Below are 22,940 nucleotides of genomic sequence, written 5' to 3' on the forward strand. Positions count from 1 at the left end.
CATGGAAAACCAACATCGCTTTTAAAAACTCAAACACTTTCTTTGGCGGATATCATGAAGCTTTAGGACATCACTCAACTCAACCGAAGGGGGCATTCTAAGAAAACCTATATGCCAAAGCGCATACGAACGACCAACCACATTTTTCTTACTAGCAATCATCATCAATCATGGCCGAGCGATGTGTAGGAAGGTAGCCTATAGATATAATAATGGGCTGGAATGATAACATTAAAGCCCAACACAAAGCCTCTCTCTGGATCAGAAACAACGAAAGAGAGAGAAAAAAAAATGAAATAAACAAAAACGTATATTTCTCGTCCTTCTCGGGATTGTTTTTTTTTTTTTTTCAGTCATCGCATAAACTCACATAGAAGGAGAAAGATCTGAGAGGTCGAATGATCCAAGAGAAGAAATACAATCTCTCTTAGATCGTTTGATCTGATTCGAAACGAAGAAGAAGAAGAAGAAAGAAGATGGGAATCCTATTCACGCGGATGTTCTCTTCCGTGTTTGGCAACAAAGAAGCTCGTATCCTCGTCCTCGGTCTCGACAATGCTGGAAAAACCACAATCCTCTGTATAAATCACTACCTTAATCTTTCGCATTTCGTATCTCTATTGACACATTCAGTGACTAGGGTTTTTGATTCGATCGTTGATTTTTTTGATTCTCTGTGATTTCCAGATCGGCTACAGATGGGGGAAGTTGTCTCTACGATTCCGAGTATGTTATCTATCTCTCTCGATGTTGTTTAAACTATGGATCTAGTTGATGTGTTTTCAGAATTGTGATATTGTGAGGTTGTGATTTTGATCTGATCTTTGCAGCTATTGGATTTAACGTTGAGACTGTTCAGTACAACAATATCAAGTTTCAGGTCTGGGATTTAGGTACGTTTCTTAGAATGTCTTTGCATCGGTAAACTTCGAATTTGAGCTACTAGGAAGGATCAAACCATTTTCTGATGGAATCAGTTTGAGATTCTCTGAGTTACTTAGTATTCTTTCCAAGTTGACTAGCTCCATGTTATACGATCTTCATTGACACATTTGAATGATTGGAATGTTTTTGTTTGAGTGATTTGCCTGAAACCATGATTAGGATAGTCCTTAGATTATATAATTCTTCATAATGATAAGTAGTTGTGGTAGATTGGACTAGTATTATTCATGTTATTACCTCTTTTATGAGTAAGCTTGAAGACGCAGACGAAATTCTCTATATTTGAATATGGGTAACAAAGAGTTCTGTATTATCTTAAAAGGTGATGGATTGATGATAAGTAGCACATTTCTTGCTATGTAGTTTGTTGATTGTTTTGCATAAAATGTATGTTTCTCTTGCTGTTTTAAATACTTACGTATGGTATGGTTGCTATTTACGATTTACATTTTTAATAACTAAATTGTTTTGGCGAAACACAATAAATTAATTACTACTTTCTTGTGACAGGTGGACAAACAAGCATCAGGTAGCTAAATGAACTTTTTTCTCATTTTCATTGCATATTCTGTGTGAAGGCATGATGAGCAGAAATGGCTACATCAAGATTATACTAGTTTGTGTTTTTCCCAAAATTTAATGGTTATTTTGACAGGCCGTACTGGCGATGCTATTTCCCGAATACACAAGCAGTGATCTATGTTGTTGACTCGAGTGATACAGATAGAATCGGGGTGGCGAAAGAGGAGTTTCATGCAATTTTGGAGGTAAACTACTGCTGCGGCTTCCTTTTCATACACTGCTGTATTGTTTTCATGTTAGACTTCTTGCATCCAAAATTAATCTAGGAGAACCTTTTTCTGCCAACGTACAATATAAAGAAATACAATCTTTGCTCAATTGCGTGTATCAAGTATTCTTAAATTATCAAATGAGCTTCGAGTAGTATCTAGGTTAGTGCTGGATGGAAAGGAAAAAGTGATCATGTCGCTCTGTAGATCTTAGAATCTATCCTTAAACTGTTTCATTATGCAACAAAAGCTCACAACGAAGTGTACCTCTGCCACTGTCAGCATTTGAATCTGACTCTCTTGTCAATTGTCTTTTATAGGAAGAGGAATTGAAAGGTGCGGTGGTTCTGATATTTGCAAACAAGCAGGTTAGTAGTATCTAATTTTTAGATCTTCTGATAAATTTTGACTGTTCGCATTGGTTTTCTGTTGCTAAAAAAGCTTTAGTTTGTTTGCATGCGTTATAAACACTTCTGCTGAAAACATCTACAGTAATCTGGTCTGAGTTTTCTTAAATCTGACTAAACAGGATCTTCCTGGTGCACTCGATGATGCGGCTGTTACAGAAGCTTTGGAGTTGCATAAGATAAAGAGTCGTCAATGGGCAATCTTCAAAACTTGTGCTGTGAAAGGCGAGGGACTTTTTGAGGGATTGGACTGGTACGCACATTCTGAAACTGAGCCTAACCATTTATTTGTCCTATTACTGAAAGTGAACCCATTTCGTTATGCGTTTGTTCTCAAATATTCTACTTTCTCCATCTTGGTCTTCAGGTTGAGTAATACGTTGAAGTCGGGCAGTGGCTAAAATCATCTTCATACACCAATTGGTCATCCCTCAAAGAGTGTATCTTCGATCATTTATACTTATTGGTTTGTTTAGTATGTTTTATCTTAGTTCGTCATCCTATGAGTTAATATCAATGACATGTTCACTTAATATTGTCTCTTTTTTGTTGTTGGTGTTTTGTTTCCTTCTGAAAAAAAAAAACTCAACGAGGATTTTTGATTGAGACCCATAAGGGATACAACACCTTTTAACATGAAATTGAACTGATTTTAGACGAAGCACTGATAGGCGTCCAAGTGATGTTTTGTCGACTTGGACTAATAAGCTCAAATGTTGAACTGTTAAAGAGTCTGAATAATGTTACATTTGTCTGCTCCTACGGCTTCTCTTTCTGGATATTTGCTTGTGTTTGTATGAAATTCCTAATTTGGTTATGTTTGTATAAAAATTCTGAATGGAAAAAAACTAAAAAAAGTTTCAAGTTTGCATGTGTTGAAATAAGATACGAGACAGTATTGAAAAAAATCTCAAGCTTGCATGTGTTATAAATTGCCAATTTGATTGAATTTTGCAATTCCTATTATAGTGAACTGTTGTTGAGCTTGAAAACACATATTTAAGTCGTCTGACTAAATTATTGGGTTTGGTTGTTAGATACATCAGTTTGGTTATGTATTTATATATGTACAAATATTTGGTTCTGTTATCTTTTAAAAAGAAAATTTGGTATAGTCTAGGTTACTTTGCTCTAAATTACTTTAGAAGTCAATAAAATGACCAAAAATGACAAAATGGTCGGTTTGGTTTATTTATTTTTGGTTCTAGTGATCGAGGGCTTTAAGTTATCTATATCTGTTCTTGATGGTCTCGTCCAGTGAAAAGCTTTTTTTTTTTCCGCCCCAGTGAAAAGCTTTTCTAGTGATGATACTAGTAATGACTTGCATACTGTACACAGTGTTACTTGTTTATCCGAATTTACTTCGTTGCCGACAAAAAAAGAAGTAAAAGAAAATTCCGAACTTTCCATATGTTCCTTTTGTGAAAGTTCCGAAAGGAAAATAAAGCACAACCTTTCACATCACAATGACTAGGCCCACTTCTCCTCAATGTCTCACTCTATTCGGCTAAGGTTCGCTAACGTGTCATCTACCTATTCGTTACTCTCAGATCTCCATGACCCAGCGCGTTCCATACAATCGCCACTTCCACAGCACCAAGAGTCAATTAGAGAAAAAAAGCTGACTCAGTTCAATTATTAAAATAATCAAAAACAGTAGAGAAGAGAGAGAGACAGAGAGAATAAAAAAATAAAATCAATGGCGTCGTCGAGGCTGTGCGACTCATGCAAATCGACGGCGGCGACTTTATTCTGCCGAGCTGACGCAGCGTTTCTCTGCGGCCAATGCGACGGTAAGATCCACACAGCTAACAAACTCGCTTCCCGTCACGAACGAGTCTGGCTATGCGAAGTCTGCGAACAAGCACCAGCACACGTCACCTGCAAAGCCGACGCCGCTGCTCTCTGCATCGCCTGCGACCGTGATATCCACTCAGCTAATCCGCTCTCTCGCCGCCACGATCGAGTCCCGATCGTTCCGTTCTACGACGCTGTTTCGGGATCTGCCAAATCCGCCTCCTCCTCCATCAATTTCGTTGACGACGACGGTGGTTACGCTGACGTTAGCGTCGAAGCTGCGTCGTGGCTTTTGCCTAAAGAAGGAGGAGTCGAGATCTCTAATTTGTTCTCCGATCTTGAGTATCCGAAGATGGAGGTTACGTCGGAGAATAGCTCCGGTAACGATGGAGTCGTTCCTGTTCAGAACAAGACGATGTTTCTCGGTGAAGATTACTTCAATTTCGATCTCGCTCCTTCCAAAACTTCTCAACAAGGATTCAATTTCATCAACCAAACTGTACGATTACGAATCTTCTGATCATGTTTAAGATCTAGATCTTGGAATTTTTTTTTGGATCTGAGTGATTTGTTGTTGTGGGAATGATTTTTTTTGTTTTAGGATTCGTCGAGATCTTTAGATGTAGCATTGGTGCCTGAAAATGGTGGAGTTACGGCGGCGATAGCGACGGTGACGACGCCAGTTGTGCAGTTGTCACCGGCGGAGAGGGAAGCTAGGGTTTTGAGGTATAGAGAGAAGAGGAAGAATCGGAAGTTTGAGAAGACGATTAGGTACGCGTCGCGTAAAGCTTACGCTGAGATGAGGCCGAGGATCAAAGGACGTTTTGCTAAGCGTACAGATTCGAGAGGTGAAGATGGTGGTGGAGACGTCGGAGTTTATGGCGGTTTCGGCGTTGTTCCGAGTTTCTGACCCTACCGGTTAAAGAAACTTGGTGGTAACGTAACGGTTAATAGAAGATTAAAATTACTATAATGTTTTCCTATTTTAATCAGGGGCTAAGTTATTAGAATATTGTTGTTTTTAAACAATTAATTTTTACCATATTTTATAGTAGTAGTTTACTTGAAGTTGAACTAATAAATTTTGATTTACTATCTCAGTAAACGATTTTAATATATATATAAAAATACTGGTACTATATAATTAATTTTTGTCGACATATATATAATTAGTCTTAATATCAAGGGTTTGAATTGAACATAAAGATTATCAGAAGCAAATTGTTGTCTTGTTTCTGTCGAGCTGTCTACCAGAAGTTGCCAGTTTGTTCTAAATCTCGTTATATTCTTAACATGTTTTACTTTATAAATTTGCATATTCGTTAATTTTGAATTACAATCTAAAATTGTGTTTTATGTGTAATTAAAAAATAAAAAATGTCATAATCAAACGTCTACACTAAACTTGGATGAGTTGATTTGTTTTTAAAGAAATCTTGTGGGGATATAAAAGTTGAATTTTGATCGTTAAAATTTGGGTTGTAGAAAGATAGATATTAGGAAAATAGAAATTTAAGAAAATAGAAATTTATCGTTCATATTACAAGACGTTCATTAGTCTTTTTTTTTTTTTTTTTTTTGGGCGAAACATTCATTAGTCTATCATTAAACAACCTCTTGTACTCTTTTTCCAAACCAGTGTGTTTCAGCACATGAAAACAATATAAACCTGCACTACTAGTTTTGTCAACACATGAAAATCCTTGATAAGTAAATTTTACTTTCTGCCACTCTTTCAGTAAAATACTGTGGAGTAATAATTAATTTTGATTTTTGCTAAATTCGTATTTGTCTACATTGAGCTGAAAATAAATAAATAAAGAAATCGTATTTCACTATTAAATATAACTAATACACTATTTTCCAGTTGTGCTCCCCTCTGTTTAGAACTTGGTCTCATCTTCTTTTAATTAACAGCAGAACAAGAACGTCTGATCTCACCTTCTTCACCAACTCGCACACCTATCACACTCATCTTCATAAACGACTCAGTCCATCTCTCGAAGAAACTCTCCTGATCATTTGCAAGAATCTCAACAATCTTCCTCGTTCGATCATCTTCCATGAGAACTGAATCCGTCTGAAACAAACCCTTGTGAGCTAGCAGATTCTTGTAGTACTGATTATCGAACGTCGAAGATGTCTCTGGATCGTTTTCAACGACCGTGGTTGTCGGATCCAATGACGATGAACACTTGTTCATAAGTGTTTGGGCATAGGAGTTATCAAGAGACGAGTCTATTAACTCTAAATTTCCTTTGGGATCAAGCTTAAACCTACTGTTGAACGTGTTGCAATGCGCAGCTCCAATAGTGTGCGCTCCTGAGACCGTAACATAATCGAATTTTTCAGACGTGTTTGGAAAAATAAAACTCTTCTTCTTCGAATATCAAGAAACAGAACATACCAGAGAGGACGACTATATCTTGAATAGATAAGCCTTTAGAGGAAAATATATTGATCATTTTATCAACTGTGAAATCGGTATCGATGATGTTTGGTCTGACGTTTGCCGCCATTGAGACCGTCCCGTCTCTTCTCCCTGTCGGTATCGGAACTACCGGTCCTCCAAGCTGTCCGAAAAATAGTATTCACAACAACAAGAAACAGAGTTTTTAAAAACCAAAAAAAAAGAAACAAACAGTTATACTTATGTATGTGAATTTGATGAACTTCTTACAGCTTCTACTGCATCTCGAGCAGCAAGAACAAGGATATCAGCGCAAGACACTGTGCCTGGACAAAAGATTTCAAGAACATTTTTGATGCTTTCTATAACAGCGAATCCTCCTAGAGACGCGTTACCAGGGTCACTTCGCTCTGTACCGTTCCCTCGAATCAAGACTGAACCATCACAACCCTAAGACAGCAATGACGACAAAAAAATCTCAGTTTAGTGGAAACGCCTTGTTACGCAAGTAAGAGGTGGCCTTGAAGCAATGTAATATACCTGAACGAAGCAGTCATGGAAGATGAGGCGGAGAAGCTTCCCAAGGACTGATGGATCAGAGGAAGAAGCAGATCTAACTGTGTTCCTCACGATTAACTCAGCTCCAGGGCAAGAACCGGCGTAGAAGTTGAAAGAGAGGTCAGCTACTGAGGAAGAAATAAGCAAAAGTAGTGGAAGACATAGGAGAAGAGAGAACAAGGTCGATTTTGGTCTGCATGAAGAAACTTGCAACGCCATTTTTTATTTGTTTGAAATGTGTCTATCTCAAGAGAGGGAAAGAGAAGTTGTTTAATCTACCCAAAGAGAGAGAAGCGGTAGTTGTTGTGATAAATGATAACTGTAATTGCATGTGTGTTCGTGTCAGATGGAGAGAGAAAGAGTCAGGGATGGTTGAGTCAGGAGAATTTAATGACGGTATCTTTACTCTCTCTTATGGGAGAGTCATCATCTATGCCGATCATCAATATGCAAAACAAGATTTGTATTTTTAGTGTTAATGCCACAAGTTGAAAGTAGTGAATCCAATCACTGCAAGTAGGAGATCAGGAAAAGGAACCCTGAAATAGTATATGAATATTTTCTTCAGCATTGTGAAAAAGAAACTAGACAACTTTTTTTTGTGTGTGTACCTTTCAGATATTTCTTCTTTTGAATGAAAAATAACTCACTCTAATCATTTAAGGGAATTCATCTTTTTTTTTCTTCTTTTTTTTGGCTTGTTACAGTAGTATATATCACTTTTGTAGAGAACTGAAAGAAAAAAGAGAGTCTATAAATAGAGAAATTGTACAAAAAGATCATGTAATGTGCCTTGAGAAACTCTTCAAATGTATATATTTTACAAGGAAAACAAAAATGACAAGCGAAGGAGAGATTTGGATTTGCTATATATAAATACAGTCTATCTGATTTTACTCACGGAGAATGAAATGTTAATAACTAACCAGTACTACTACTGTACTACTTACCAGTTACCAAGTACGGAATCATAGATCCGCTAAGGTCCAAGAACCATTAACAATAAAACAATTTTTTGTTGGTAGCCTTGTCCAAGATTATTACCATGTAGTTTTCAAGTTTGCGTATCATATCAAACCTTAAAGGGGTCATTCGGAGGGCTCTAACCTGATTTCGTGTAAGAGGGAAACCACAATTGAATTTTTAGTGTTACCGCTACTCTACTAGTCACTCTTCAGTCTTCACCATATAAAACCTCAGAGGGTCCAGGCTCTTACTCGATTTCTGGAATCGATAGATCATCAAACCCATGCAAATTAACCCCTTGATGCCCAACTTTTGTCTCTTATTAGTTTACGCTTTCTTTTATTTCATATATTTACTCTACTTGCAACCGTGACACAAACCAAAACCCTCTTTTATATTATAGTTCTAGCTTTACGTCGTTCTGAAGGACTTGTATTACAACTTCTCTCTGTGGAACTGGATTCTTAAATACTACTTCATATGATTCACTGTGCACTTGCAGTAGTCTGCTCTTTTGAGGTAAAAGATTTAAAATGAAAAACAATACCACATCAACGATTTTACCATTAACAATTCTTTCCGACCATACTAGATTCCCATACAAATGAAAGTGTAAAAGTAGAAAACCAAAAGTCACAGAACCAAACTAGACACAAAAAAATACCAGAATATGATTAATTCTTTCCTTCGCATTACCAGAAATTTGTATAGTCTAATCCACCTGCAGCCCCCTAGACACAAATCTCACGGAAACATTTTAATCTTGGGGACTGTTTTTATTGCCCAGACTCTCATTCAGTTTATTTGTCATCACTCATCCGCTTCTGTGCCACCAATATAGGCTCTGATGTCCTCATTTAACTAGTGTTTAGAAACAAAATAACAATGCACGTTTACAAACCGACACCGTTTTCTCTAAATTTTCTACTTCTCATATATGTGGTGGAACGAGGTCCAACGCTTTGGACAAGCAAACCTTTATGATCTATTTAGCAGAAGCGCAATGCCATCGATTCTTGTAATAAAGAGTCCGCCATGGCTGTTCCTTTTCTAAGCTCCTCTCTTCACCTCACAGCTACTTCTCCAATCCTCTTCACTAAAGTAACAACAACACCCATAATCCACAGAACAACATGCACAGCACCGACGAAACCCCGTTTCCATCTCCTCCGCCGTTCCGCCGCCGCCGGTACCGCCGTGGTTGATCAGACAGAAGGAGGAGGAGGAGAGGTTTTTATAAACCCTGAAGAAGAGAAACGTGTTGAGGTGGCTGATTACGATTGGAGGGAGGAGTGGTACCCTTTGTACCTCACCAGAAACGTCCCCGAGGATGCGCCGCTTGGCCTCACCGTCTTCGATAGCCAAATAGTTTTGTATAAAGACGGCGAAGGAACATTTCGCTGTTACGAGGATCGTTGTCCTCATCGGTAAGTGATTGATCTAGCAACCACTCGTTTTTTCTGATCTCTACAGAATCTTAGTTACTTGTTGGAAATGTAGAAAAGGACAAAGATTTCGTTTTTTTTTTACTAGTGTGAGTTTTGTCTTTTTAAGGTTGGCTAAGTTGTCTGAAGGACAACTAATTGATGGGAGATTGGAATGTCTGTACCATGGTTGGCAATTTGAAGGAGATGGCAAATGTGTCAAGATTCCTCAGGTTTATTTGTTGTTCACTGATTTTGCTACTGACGTTTATCAAATTTTGGAGATTTTGTATTCACTTGATGTTTTTTTTTATAGCAGCTTCCTGCAAGTGCCAAGATTCCAAAGGCGGCTTGTGTGAAGACGTACGAGGTGAAGGATTCACAAGGAGTTGTATGGGTTTGGATGTTAACAAAGACATCTCCTAACCCTGAAAAGCTTCCTTGGTTTGAGCATTTTGCTAGACCTGGTTTTCGCGACATATCCACTACTCACGAGCTTCCTTATGACCATTCCATTCTTCTCGAGAATCTGATGGATCCGGCTCATGTCCCTATTTCTCATGACAGAACTGACTTCACTGCTAAAAGAGAAGATGCGCAGCCTCTGGTTTTTGAGGTCACCGAGAGAACTAACCGAGGTTTCGCAGGGACTTGGGGACCGGCGAAAGACGGCGGGAAGGGTAGTAGTCTACTTCGGTTTGATGCTCCATGTGTTCTGCAGTACAATCGAGAATTTGAGGGGAAGGACGGGGTGAAGAACTACTTTTCAGCGCTGTTTCTTTGTAGACCTACAGGGCAAGGGAAGTCTATGATTATTAGTAGGTTTGGGGTCACGAAAAGATCACCATTGGTTTCAGTGTTCCCTCAATGGTATTGGCATCAGAATGCCTGCAAGATCTTTGAACAAGACATGGGGTTCCTATCGTCTCAAAACGAAGTTCTGATGAAGGAGAAAGTACCAACTAAGGACTTGTATTTAAATCTCAAGTCATCGGACACATGGGTTGCTGAGTATAGAAAGTGGATGGACAAAGTTGGTCATGGTATGCCTTATCATTTCGGGCATAGGACCATATCTCTCCCCAAGGTTCCTCCTGTAGTGGAACATGCCCCAGCAGGGCTCATTGCAGCTCTCTCAGCTTCTTACCCTGCAAAAGGAGGAATTGGAACTATGCACGCTCCCAATTTGGCTAACCGGTACTTCAGACATATTATCCATTGTAGAAGCTGCAGCAAAGCGATCAAATCTTTTGAGCTCTGGAAAAATATCCTCTCTGCCACGGCAGTTGTTTTGGTGACTTTGGCCATTCTGGTGGTTAGTAGACAGTGGAAGGCTGTCCTGTTAGGTTCAGCAGCATTGTGCTCAGCCGCAGCTTATGGTTGCTTAAGAGCTATAGAACTAAACACCAATAACTTCATTAGAACACACAGAAGACTATGAAAATGTATATTGGTATGTCTTTCTTCTTCCAACATGTATTTCATGGAATACCATTTTGCTTGTAAACTCAACTATAATTCATTCAAAAGGCTCCAGTGTTTGCCATAAATCATACAGTTTAACCATGACAAGGTTCTATGTTCTTTTTTTTTTTGGTAGGCACAAGGTTCTAAGTTCTTGATAATTATGAATATGATGTCTTTGAAAGTAGACTAGCTCATCATCTAGATCTTCTAATTATCTTATAATATTATTGGATTGTGTCTAAATTACACTGGCCTAATTTAAATCCGGATAAATATATTAATTTATAGCTATTATTAATTAATTTACCAAGTATATTAATTTATAGAGGTTTACCGTACTTCGTGTATTTAGGAATTAGAACTACGTATTAAAGTTGAAGTCGAAAAAAGAAAGCGTCGGTATTTGTATATATCATATATGTATAATAGATAAATATGCTTTGCTTTGGTTATTTCAGTTATGCTTCAGTTACTCCGTTACTAACCAAAACCGATTTCTAAAAGATATTAATATCCAGTCGGTTATTCAATGATATCTAAACTCAAATCGAAGCCGATTTTTCGATTCGGTTAATTGGTAACCAGTTTTTTTTTCTCAGGCCTAAAATGATCCATCTAAAAATTAAATAGCTATTTGATAGTAAAAGGAAACAAAGTCTATCATATTAAATGATGATCTATCTGCACTAGACAAAGTTTTTATTTGATCATGATCAATCCAGAAAAAAACATAATATATAATATTTATGTTCTAATAATATAAATTAAAACAATTTTAATTCTACTTACCTCGTAAAAGCTAAAGTGGTAAAGATATCATGTTAATAACGTATTATAAAGAATAAAGAAAAGACAATTATAAAGAATAACGTATTATATATATAATCCTTCTATATGTATAATAGTATACACAGGACCGGCCGAAGGCGATGATGCCTAAAGCACACCAGAACATGGTTGCCCCTTAATCCCAAATAAAATTTTCTAATAGGAAGTAAATAAGTTTGCAAAAGACACCGAAAAGTTCACTTGTTTAAGAAAAAAAAATTATACACAAACATCAATACATTACTTGTTGACAAAAGAACAAAAGAGAACACATAAAACACATAATCAACGAATAACTGAAATTGCATTATCAGATTACACACCAAAAACACAAGCAATCCAGGAAATGTCACATTATCAAATGGACAAATAGTTAGTGGAGACTCGATCTACGAAGGTTAAATAGGAGTTAATATAATCACTTATCACTTTGATGTTTGAATTACTTGTAACTTGTAAAATTATGACTATTCTGTATGAAAAAGAAGAAAAAAAAAACATTGTTGCAGTAGCGTTTGATGGTGCTTGATGATGTTCTCTTAATTCTTTCGGCGAAATTTGGAAGAAGAAGAACATGAAATAGGAAAAAAAAATCTTATACACTGTAAAAGCAAATATAAGACCCACTGCACTATTAATGGAGCTTATCAAACTTTGCTGCCCCTAAAATGTCCACAATATTTGGCCCATAAAACTCTTGTTTTACGGGTTTTAGGTCAGGACTGGCTCTAGATACACTAGTATGAACTATGAAAATAGAGAGATCGAAAGAGTGAAGTGAGAAAAGTAACACTTTTTTTTTCTCTCTCTTATTCTTGTATGAACTATGAATATAAGAAATTAACTTTTGAGCCTAAGTAAATATGATAGAAGACATTATATAAAGTAGATAAGCGTAAGTGATGGATTATCACCTACATAATTATCCATATATAACAAAACAAATATAAGACTTTTCAAAACACGCAAAAGCGACACCATTTTGCTAACTTTTCAACATCTCATATGTGGTGGAACGAGGTTCAGCGGTTGGACAAGCAACCTTAAAGCATGAGAATCGCTCGTCTCTCAGACTTGGGTTTCTCGGCCGACATATGTCAACACAATTTTAAGTATAAACACAAATTATATTAATATTTATTGGAAATTAGCTATAAAAGGCAAGTGTCAGAAACTTGTAAGTAACGTTTATGCTGTCTTCCACTCTCTCTCCTCCTTATTCTCTTTTTTTTCCTTTATAGTTTATTCTGATAGTGATAGACTCTCCTAAATATCATCGATGCTCTTTATGATCTATTTAGCAGAAGGGAATTTTCATCGATTCTTGTAATAAAGAGTCCGCCATGGCTGCTCATTTTCTAAGCTCCTCTCTTCAACTCACAGCTACTTCTCCAATCCTCTTCACTAAGATAACAACACCTATAATCCACAACCAATTCAACCACAGAACGACATGCAGAGCACCGACGAACCCCCGTTTCCATTTCCTCCGCCGTGCCGCCGACGCCGCCGTGGCTGATCAGACAGAAGAAGGAGGAAGAGGAGGAGAGGTTCTTTTAAACCCTGAAGAAGAGAAACGTGTTGAGGTGGCTGATTACGATTGGACAGAGGAGTGGTACCCTTTGTACCTCACCAGAAACGTTCCCGAGGATGCGCCCCTTGGCCTCACTGTCTTTGATCGCCAAATAGTTTTGTATAAAGACGGCGAAGGTACACTTCGCTGTTACGAGGATCGTTGTCCTCATCGGTAAGAGATTGATCCAGCAAACAACAACTTGTTTTCTGATGTCTACAAAATCTTTGATTAGTTGCTGGAAATGTGGAAAAAGACAAAGATTTTGTTTTTACTTGTTTGAGTTTTGTTTTGTCATTTAGGTTGGCGAAGTTGTCTGAAGGACAATTAATTGATGGGAGATTGGAATGTCTGTACCATGGTTGGCAATTTGAAGGAGATGGAAAATGTGTCAAGATTCCTCAGGTTTTTTTTTTTTTCGTTCACTGAGGTTAATCAAATTTTGGAGATTTTGTATTCACTTGATGGTTTTTTTTATAACAGCTTCCTGCAAGTGCCAAGATTCCAAAGGCGGCTTGCGTGAAGACATACGAGGTGAAGGATTCACAAGGAGTTGTATGGGTTTGGATGTCAACAAAGACACCTTCTAACCCTGAAAAGCTTCCTTGGTTTGAGCATTTTGCTAGACCTGGTTTTTTCGACATATCCACAACTCACGAGCTTCCTTATGACCATTCCATTCTTCTGGAGAATCTGATGGATCCGGCTCATGTCCCTATTTCTCATGATAGAACTGACTTCAGTGCAAAAAGAGAAGATGCTCAGCCTCTGGTTTTTGAGGTCACCGAGCGAACTAACCGGGGTTTCGCAGGGACTTGGGGAAAGGAGAAAGACGGCGGGAAAGGGAGTAATTTACTTCGGTTTGATGCTCCATGTGTTCTGCAGAACAATCGAGAATTTGATGGGAAGGACGGGGTGAAGAACTACTTTTCAGGGCTGTTTCTCTGTAGACCAACAGGGCAAGGGAAGTCTATGCTTATTGTTAGGTTTGGGGTCACGAAAATGTCACCTTTGGTTTCAGTGTTACCTCAATGGTTCTCGCATCAGAATGCCTGCAAGGTCTTTGAACAAGACATGGGGTTCCTATCGTCTCAAAACGAAGTTCTGATGAAAGAGAAAGTACCAACTAAGGACTTGTATTTAAATCTCAAGTCATCGGACACATGGGTCACTGAGTATAGAAAGTGGATGGACAAAGTTGGTCATGGAATGCCTTACCATTTTGGGCATAGGACCATATCTCTCCCCAAGGTTCCTCCCGTAGTGGAGCATGCCCCAGCAGGGCTCATTGCAGCTCTCTCAGCTTCTTACCCTGCAAAAGGAGGAATTGGAACTATGCACGCTCCCAATTTGGCTAACCGGTACTTCAGACATATTATCCATTGTAGAAGCTGCAGCAAAGCGATCAAATCTTTCGAGCTCTGGAAAAATATCCTCTCTGCCACGGCAATTGTTTTGACGACTTTGGCCATTCTGGTGGTTAGTAGACAGTGGAAGGCTGTCCTGTTAGGTTCAGCAGCATTGCTCTCAGCCGCAGCTTATGCTTGCTTAAGAGCTATAGAACTAAACACCAATAACTTCATTAGAACACACAGAAGACTATGAAAATGTATATTGGTATGTCTCCTCTACCTCCAACATGTATTTCATGGAATACCATTTTGCTTGTAAACGCAACTATAATTCAAAAGGTTCCAGTGTTTGCTATAAATCATACAGTTTAACCATGAAAATTATGTTAACCTGGTGCAAGGTTCTATGTTCTAAAACTTGACCCATTTCTTCTCTTTCTCTTTGATTTCTACTGCATTGGAGGCAGCTGCTTGAGATGCTAGTGTACTCGCCAATGCCTTTCGGACTTGGTTCAGTCTTTTTGTCGCAGCATCTGACACGACTTGATCTTTCTTGTTTCTGTTGACCATCTGTTCTAGTTTCATTAGTTCCACCTTCAAGTCCTTGATTTCGTCTTGGTATGCAACCAAAGCTTTCCTGTCTATTGGACCACTGTTTTGCTTCTTTTTTACGGACTCCATCCTGCTTACTTTCTCATGGCTTCTAGGAAAAATTTGTTCGTTGATAAAGCTAAACAAATCTGGCTTCGATTCCTCTTTTTGTTTCGCTGCTCTAGCTGCTTCTGCAAACTTCTTCTCACGCTTCGTTTTCCCACCTCTGCTCCTTTTCTTCTTCTGCTTCTCGCTTTTACCTTCTCCGTTTTTGACATGCTCAAGAGCATAATCCAGCGACCGCTTTGCTGGAAGCACTTTTACTAAGACAGGATTTAATATCCCTTGACCAGAGGCACCAAGACCCATCCCTTCACGGTAACCCATACTTGCCATCATCTTCGAAGCTATTCCTCTGGTGTGATTCTCCCACTTAGCAAATAAGGCGGTGTCAGTTTGGACGCCTCTTGGTTGATTTGTGCTTTCTAGAAAGCCTATGCCTTGTGGAGACTCTTCATCATAATCACTTGAAATAGATTCGCCAGAATCTGAATCACCACTCCCTTCTTCGTTCTCCTCCTCCTCTTCCCCGTCATCATCAGTCATCTGAGCGTATTCTGACAATGCCATAGCATCAGATCCTAGCTTTGCGGAGCTTCCATCATCTCTGAAAACAATTCCGCCAACTTGCAACTCATCATCCCATGATTCAAGTTCAGCCTTCCTCCATATGTCGTCTTTACCGCCAGAAACGGCCCAAATCTTGGAGCCTACCATCGATTCTTTCCACTCAGTCTGTGCATAGTTCTTCAGAGAAGATAACGGCACATCTAGTCCTGCATTGATATCTTGCAGTTAATCACCAGAATGACAAATTGACCACATTCCCGACTTATAAAATCCTAATGTAGTGACACTATACACATAAACAATAGCGATAAATCATCTAATCAAGCGTGAATCATACCATGTGATGAACGACAAGAACTACCAAACCGACACCTCTGTTGCATGAAAAACTTGCACATCTGAAATAGTGCGGTGCAGCGTTAGTATCTGAGACACAAAAACAACAATTGCACAAATAGCAACATTAACAATCTCAAAATTCATAGCCATTTAATAAACGCTTGTAGCAGAACCTAATTAAGCTACAAAGACAAGCACAACTGAGGCTTTCAGTAACCACTAGCCACCATAACTTTCAGAAACCCAGTTCGTATAACTATTGTAACACAAACTAACCAATAGCTCATGCGGATAACAAAAAGAACTGAGGAAAAAGTACCAAACAGATGAGACTGAGTAAAAGACTACTAATTTCTCACCGTCATACTCTCAGATGTGGGTGTAAGGAAAGAGATCTTGGCAGTATCAGAGCCTTCAAACCCAATAATGCGACCATTATACCAACGACCATCAGTATGTCGAAACCTACATTGCGATCCATCCAAATCCTTTTTCTCTGGCTCCAATTCATTTAGATGCTCTCCAGCATCACGACTCAACCCATTCAGCACTATATCAGCTTCTTGCAATAACCGAGCACGCTTTAAGTGGAAAAGCCCTTCCTCTGTCTCCTTGATTGCTTGGAGAAGTTCTTCATGAACCTTGAGAATAACCAAAACCACACACATGAAAGTAAGAATACAATCAGCATTCGGCTAATCCATACATAAACTATAACTAGGGATCATAAAATTGTTAAACTTTAGGGGGTATTGGTAGTGATAGAGATAGTAGTGAGTTACGAATTGTGGTAATCTTAGTTCTACAGATAACTAGGGATCTGATTTCAGAGAAGAAAAATTTACCGAGAGGAGTTCGGGATTAAATGGGTCAGAAGCTAGGGCTTCGTCGATGGCGGAAAGAGATTCTTTTTGTTCATTGAGCTGAACGTCAAGAAGGTCTTCAAGGGCTTTGTCTTCTTCGCTCGCCATGGGAAGATGATTCTCTCTCGAGGAGGAGGAGAAGGCCAGAGACGAAGAAGACAAAAGATGTCAAAAGAAGAAGAAAACTTCTTGGTTTATGTATGTACCGACCCGGAAACTTAACCGGCTTACATTTTATTATTTTCTCTTCTTTTTTCATAAATCTTTTTTTCTTTTCCATAATTTGGTTTAGCTTTGGGTTCGGTGTATGATATCGGTTCCGGTCAATTTACTTGGTTTTGTTTAATTTTTAGTTATTTCGGTTTGATTTGTTCTTTTACAGTATTCGGTTTTGTGTTTGGTTGGTTTTCAATTCAGTTTACCATGGAGTTGAATTCCTAAAGATTTAAAAGATGCAAATGCAAGTTTTTTTTTTGTGTTTTTCTGAAGACATTATTTAAATGATCTTTCATCATATACCTCTAGCAAAAATCATTTAACATATTCAACCAATAAAAAAATACTGCAGAATTTAAATAATCAAAAATTATTAAATTAATATTAAAAAGTGCATAGAAACTTCAGAAAATAAAAAAGGCTAACAGATTTTATATATTCATAATAACACTATGAGTAACATCAAATTTAAATTTCATTAATAAGTATAAACACTAAAATTATGTAAAATATAAATTTTCATATATTCATGTACTTTTTTGGCTGGAAAAACTTCATTAAATACAAAATTTATTACAAAGATATATACGACATAAATATTGTAACAATTTTTATTATATACGAATATCACTATATACGTATATCACTAATGTATCATTCTATATATGTGGGCTATGTTAAATTCGAAGGTTGAAATGTCCAATCTACTCCGACCAATTTTAATACGCACATATCATCTTGGACTAGACCGATCCATCCTATGCTTAAATGTAATTTTGATGCAGCTTTTGATACACACAGTCACACTACTACAAAATGCATGGATAATCAGAGATCATCAGGGAGCTGCTCTGGTTTGGGGAACAACGGCTCTATCTCTATCTCTCAGTTTGCTCTAGAAGCAGACGCATATTATCAACATTAAAACACATGCATGGATCCAGGGTTATACTTCGATGATTTTTAAAGAGACTGTGAAACTTTAGTTAAAATCATCAATGGTCACCAAGTGAATGCTACCATTTTGAATGTGATTCGGGATATTAATCTTTAGAGATCAAAATTTCATAACTTTGTTTGTAATTTTACAAGAAGGTCATATAATGTAGGTGCTCATACTCTTGCAAAGTTTGGTTGTCAAACTAATGATTCTTATGTTGAGTCTGTAACAAAGCCTAGTTGGCTCCTTGAACCCGTTTGTAATGATTCTGGTTAAGTAATATAGTATTCTTTTTGAGTAAAAAAAAATTCGAAAGTTGAAAGTACACATTTTTAAATCAGCGTAAGCATAAACTATTGGACTTAGATGATATTCCATTTGATTAGTTCGTCAAGAATATTGAATGGATGGGATATAACATTTGTAGGCCTATACACATAATTTGTAGCATTACGTTAATCCAAGTTATAAACGGATTATGTTACCAAAATATCAAATTTTGGTTTTTATTTGCTCGAATTCATTTATACCAAGAAATTTGGAATTACTAAAGAAGTGAGCGAAATTTTTAACTACCTTTCAAGTCACCATACCGTTAAACAAAAAAAAATATTATTGCAGTTATCTTCATTTTGTGTCTAAAATTTTAGCTCAGAGACATGTTGGGAGGACAATTATGAATCATTACAGTAATAGATCTCAGACTGTCCTCCGCATGGTAATAGAAAGTAGACAAAATACAAGATGAAGTTGTTAGAAATGCTTCTGATGTAGTCCATCTCTCTCTTCTCGTATGATCTCTTTTTCTATCACCCTTTTATGGAACATGTTTAACCTTATGTTAGGAATGGATGGGACACAACATTTTTTGGCCTATGCACATAATTTATAGCATTATGTTAATCCAAGTTCGTATAAATGGATTATGTTACCAAAATATCAAGATTTTGGTTCTTATTTGCTCGAATTCATTTATACCAAGAGATTTGAAATTACTAAAGAAGTGAATAAAATTTTGAACTTCTTTTCAAGTCAGCATGTCGTTAAACGAGCAAAAATAAGTATTATTGCAATTTGATCAACTTTTCAATAGCTGCGGGATTAATAAGTTTTAAAGGTTTCGAAGATGGTGATGACATATTGGGTAAGCCAATTAATGAAAAACCTATAATATGTCATTTTCAATTATTCTCACTATAGAAGATTCAGTTTCAAACACTTCAAAACTTGAAATATTAAAGAAATAATATTCTATGTTTTTTTCACATTCTTATTACAAATCCCATTACCCTTAATATTCTTTGTTTTGTTTTCAACTTTATATTAACTATTCTTTATTCTTCCCTTAATATTTACACACATTCTTGTGTTTTTTTTTTCTTTTTTCTAAACCAAATATCGTCCCTATATATAAACAAGAAGGGTGGTCATATTTTGGCAATTTGGATGATTATACATTTATACCCTTCAAATATCTTACACATACCATGTCAAGCGAGTGAGACCTTAATTACTCTTCTACTTATTAAATCACAAATAAGCTATATATATATATATATATATAATAGAGATTTTGATTTTCAAATTTAGTTATGAACGTAACGGTGATATGTCAAGTGATAGATTGACATGTGTCAAAATTAGTTGGTAACGTGATACATGACAAATTATCAATAAGAAATTACGACATACGTAAAAGAAATATTCTAATTTTTAATTTATACGAATGATTGAGCTCGCTGATTCACAAACCATTTACCAAGTCAAAAACTACATCACACTGTACTTTAATTTTTCCAAGAGAGCCACAAACGCATCATGTAGTAAAAAGACAAGCTTGTGAAAGTTTAAAGTCATTGGAGTATGTATAGAGGACGTAGCACGTCTAACGGTTGTGCTCCAGAAAAATTAAAGAGCTAAAGAATTTTCGTTTGTCGTGCTAAAAATTCGACAGATTCATTCTCTCATTAAAATTGTTCTTCATTACGTTAACGTGTTATTTCAACAAACGTTTAGATCACGTAACGTTAGAAGAAATATACATTAGTAGAAACTTGTATATATAATATCCTTTTTAAAAAACAAAAAGACTTGTATAGTGTTTTACTCAGAAGCCTGGAAGAAATTGACGTGAAATAATGATGATATATGATTTTGTATAAATGATAGAACATAACAGAAGAATGCATGGGAAACAGCCTCCATCTAGCTGCGACTAAGCTCATCAAGAACATTGATAATATAGTCTCCAATCGACTCTCTACATTAACGGTCCAGGGCAACGGCAAGGAGCAAGTTGGCCGATGCATTGCGAGAATAGTTCGCAACAAGGCGTGTCTAGCTAATCTTCTATCCATAAGTTATGTTTTTTTTTGGTCAAGTAATTTATACTTACGAAAAATGATGCATCTAATGTTAACATATATATTTTGAATATAATTTTACATTCGTACAAAAAAAAGAACTATTAGACTCTAATTTAAAATGAGTTTCAATGACAAATTACTGTTTCTTTACCAAAACAAAAAAATGAGTTATTTCTTAGTAGTTAAAATTTAAGAAGAGCACTGTTGTCATACTTTTCGAGATTCAAATATTAATTTTTGTATTACATTATTGTGTATACATATGTTTATTAAAAAGAAAAAAAAAGTAAGCAACAACATATATAAATAACTTATAACACTACTTTTATTTTCATAATAGTTTAACATGTGTATATATACGTTTTGATTTACAACCTTTTTTGTAACAGAAAACCCCCACTCATAAGCACAATCATCCATTTATACAGACAATAATAAAAGTTAGGAAAAAAATAATTGCATTACCAAGTAAATATTATTATAACTTACACAAATCTTGGAATTTTATTATCTATCCGCAAAATTAAAGACAAAACCAGTAATTACAAATAGATGTTACAAATATGAAAACAAATGACCAACTTTGCAAGTTGATCTCATAATAATGCCACGCTAGACTCACTCATTAGGACACAACCTTTTTTGTAACATAAAAGAATCACTCATTAGGACAATCTTTCATTTTATACATATGACAACTATAAAAAGTAAAGAAAAAAAAATATCATTGCATTACCAAATTAAGATTTATAACTTACACAAATCTTGATATTTTATTATCTATCCACATAATTAAAGACAAAACCAGTAATTGCAAATGGATGTTACAAAAATAAAAATAAATTACCAACTTTGCAAGTTGATCTCATAATAATGCCACACTCTAGAAAGCATGTATATAAACAAGCATTCTCTCCACCAAATATACCAACAAAGAAAGGAAACTAAAACCCGCCACTAAAAAAAAAATTATGATGTCAAAGAAGAAAGAAACCATCGGACGACAAAAAATTCCAATGGTTAAGATAAAGAAAGAGAGCCACAGACAAGTCACGTTCTCGAAACGCAGAGCCGGTCTCTTCAAGAAAGCTAGTGAACTTTGCACGTTGTGTGGTGCAGAGATTGGGATCATCGTGTTTTCTCTCGCCAAAAAGCCTTTCTCTTTCGGTCATCCGAGTGTTGAATCTGTATTGGATCGTTACTTGTCCCGGAACAATATATCCTTAGCTCAGACTCAACAACCGCAAGGGAACCCTGCAGCAGGCTGCGAACTGAATATACAGTTAACGCAGATTTTGAGCGAGGTAGAGGATGAGAAGAAGAAGGGTCAAGCAATGGAAGAAATAAGAAAAGCGAGTGTGAGGCGGTCGGTGATCAATTGGTGGGAGAAACCAGTAGAGGAGATGAATATGTTTCAGTTACAAGAAATGAAACATGCATTGGAGGAGTTGAGGAAGACGGTTGTGACAAATATGGCCTCATTTAGTGAGGTGAAAGAGGATGTGTTTGGTTTCTTGGACAACAAAGTGACAGCTCCTCCGTACATGAACATGTCGGCTGGTCTTTCAAGTATTTATAATTTTGCCAACGGAAATGGTTGTTTCTGAGTCCAAAATTGTTTTTATTTTTTGTTTTTGGGTTGCATTAGTATGAAAGTGAATCAAATAACTTGTAAGCTAGTATCTTGCTAGCTTATTTTCTTTTTGAAATTAGTTTTGTTGCCTTACAACCACAAAAATGATATTGATAAAGGAATTAATGTGAAAATATCAAATTTTTTATTAATATTATTCGTTTAAACTACTTGAATGGTCGATTATATATATGTTAAATGGATTTAAGCTTCTTTTGGGTATAACACATATATTTGAAAAAAATTAAAGGCATATCCGACAATCAGAACAGAGGAAGAGATGCATTGCTCATAATACGGCAACAGTCTCACGTCTAGTATAACAAGGAAGCAAACTCTATAGCTAGAGAAAATGGTATCTTCGTATTCACAAGGTACTTTTTTCTTTTTTTTTTCCTTTTCTTAGTAGCACCAGAAGGGAAGTGAATCAAATATTTTATAGGCTCATTAAATTTTCAGATTTTTTTTTCTTTAGTAACATAAAGAAAACTCTTATATATATGTACGTATATGCTAAATTAAATGGATTAATGTTATGGGATCAAAGCTTTACTAATGTTATCTAGTTGAACTACTCCAATGATCGATTATATATATGTTAATCAGGTTGAATTTTCACCGAGTTTATGGTGCGTTTCATCATTTTCTGGAATGTTCTTTGGCTTAATTCGTTTTTGTGATTGTGTATTCCACTTAAATGTAAACTATGTATCTACTTAGGTGACTTATCAATGTTGTCTAAGCCATCTACTCATGCATGTCAGAGCGTTTCAAGAGTATCGCAAAAGATGATTTTGATTTCTAGACTTGTCAAAATGTTTTACTTTTATTGCTTTGGTGTGGT

At 36.5% G+C, this 22,940-nt stretch overlaps 6 protein-coding genes and 1 pseudogene across 8 annotated transcripts; 5 read left to right on the forward strand and 2 right to left on the reverse strand.

Annotated features, from left to right (window-relative positions):
• Window positions 1-263: 263 nt before the first annotated feature.
• Window positions 264-2,676, forward strand: LOC104752124 (ADP-ribosylation factor 1). Its single transcript, XM_010474194.3, has 8 exons — window positions 264-579; window positions 688-726; window positions 831-893; window positions 1,456-1,474; window positions 1,601-1,712; window positions 2,057-2,104; window positions 2,266-2,396; window positions 2,511-2,676. Exons 1-8 carry the CDS (start codon window positions 477-479, stop codon window positions 2,542-2,544), a joined length of 549 nt encoding a protein of 182 aa, XP_010472496.1. The 5' UTR covers window positions 264-476; the 3' UTR covers window positions 2,545-2,676.
• Window positions 2,677-3,536: 860 nt separating this feature from the next.
• On the forward strand, window positions 3,537-5,040 carry LOC104752125 (zinc finger protein CONSTANS-LIKE 3). Its single transcript, XM_010474195.3, has 2 exons — window positions 3,537-4,439; window positions 4,542-5,040. The coding sequence occupies exons 1-2, from the start codon at window positions 3,843-3,845 to the stop codon at window positions 4,848-4,850; spliced, it is 906 nt and encodes a 301-aa protein (XP_010472497.1). The 5' UTR covers window positions 3,537-3,842; the 3' UTR covers window positions 4,851-5,040.
• Window positions 5,041-5,673: 633 nt separating this feature from the next.
• Window positions 5,674-7,324, reverse strand: LOC104752127 (peroxidase 18). Its single transcript, XM_010474196.2, has 4 exons — window positions 6,891-7,324; window positions 6,621-6,800; window positions 6,348-6,513; window positions 5,674-6,262 (listed from the first exon to the last, which is right to left on the reverse strand). Exons 1-4 carry the CDS (start codon window positions 7,125-7,127, stop codon window positions 5,847-5,849), a joined length of 999 nt encoding a protein of 332 aa, XP_010472498.2. The 5' UTR covers window positions 7,128-7,324; the 3' UTR covers window positions 5,674-5,846.
• Window positions 7,325-8,738: 1,414 nt separating this feature from the next.
• Window positions 8,739-10,848, forward strand: LOC104752128 (protein TIC 55, chloroplastic-like). 2 transcript variants are annotated; one of them, XM_010474197.2, is made up of 3 exons: window positions 8,739-9,301; window positions 9,429-9,531; window positions 9,618-10,848. In XM_010474197.2, exons 1-3 carry the CDS (start codon window positions 8,910-8,912, stop codon window positions 10,737-10,739), a joined length of 1,617 nt encoding a protein of 538 aa, XP_010472499.2. In that variant the 5' UTR covers window positions 8,739-8,909; the 3' UTR covers window positions 10,740-10,848. The 2 variants fall into 2 exon arrangements, with proteins under 2 accessions (XP_010472499.2, XP_087348026.1); XM_087491900.1 differs by having other exon boundaries at window positions 8,762-9,301; window positions 9,615-10,848.
• A 1,772-nt stretch (window positions 10,849-12,620) lies between these two features.
• LOC104752130 (protein TIC 55, chloroplastic) lies at window positions 12,621-14,877 on the forward strand. Its single transcript, XM_010474199.2, has 3 exons — window positions 12,621-13,340; window positions 13,469-13,571; window positions 13,650-14,877. Exons 1-3 carry the CDS (start codon window positions 12,937-12,939, stop codon window positions 14,769-14,771), a joined length of 1,629 nt encoding a protein of 542 aa, XP_010472501.1. The 5' UTR covers window positions 12,621-12,936; the 3' UTR covers window positions 14,772-14,877.
• LOC104752129 (zinc finger CCCH domain-containing protein 22) lies at window positions 14,811-17,153 on the reverse strand. Of its 2 annotated transcripts, none has more exons than XM_010474198.3 (4): window positions 16,924-17,153; window positions 16,438-16,719; window positions 16,077-16,137; window positions 14,811-15,945 (listed from the first exon to the last, which is right to left on the reverse strand). In XM_010474198.3, exons 1-4 carry the CDS (start codon window positions 17,047-17,049, stop codon window positions 14,930-14,932), a joined length of 1,485 nt encoding a protein of 494 aa, XP_010472500.2. In that variant the 5' UTR covers window positions 17,050-17,153; the 3' UTR covers window positions 14,811-14,929. The 2 variants fall into 2 exon arrangements, with proteins under 2 accessions (XP_010472500.2, XP_087348027.1); XM_087491901.1 differs by having other exon boundaries at window positions 16,077-16,165; window positions 16,924-17,148.
• A 4,267-nt stretch (window positions 17,154-21,420) lies between these two features.
• Window positions 21,421-22,102, forward strand: LOC104753976 (agamous-like MADS-box protein AGL61 pseudogene; annotated as a pseudogene).
• The last annotated feature ends 838 nt before the right edge of the window (window positions 22,103-22,940 follow it).

The sequence above is a fragment of the Camelina sativa genome, chromosome 16, assembly GCF_030686135.1.
Source record: "Camelina sativa cultivar CO46 ecotype springtype chromosome 16, ASM3068613v1".
Taxonomy (NCBI): Eukaryota; Viridiplantae; Streptophyta; class Magnoliopsida; order Brassicales; family Brassicaceae; genus Camelina; species Camelina sativa.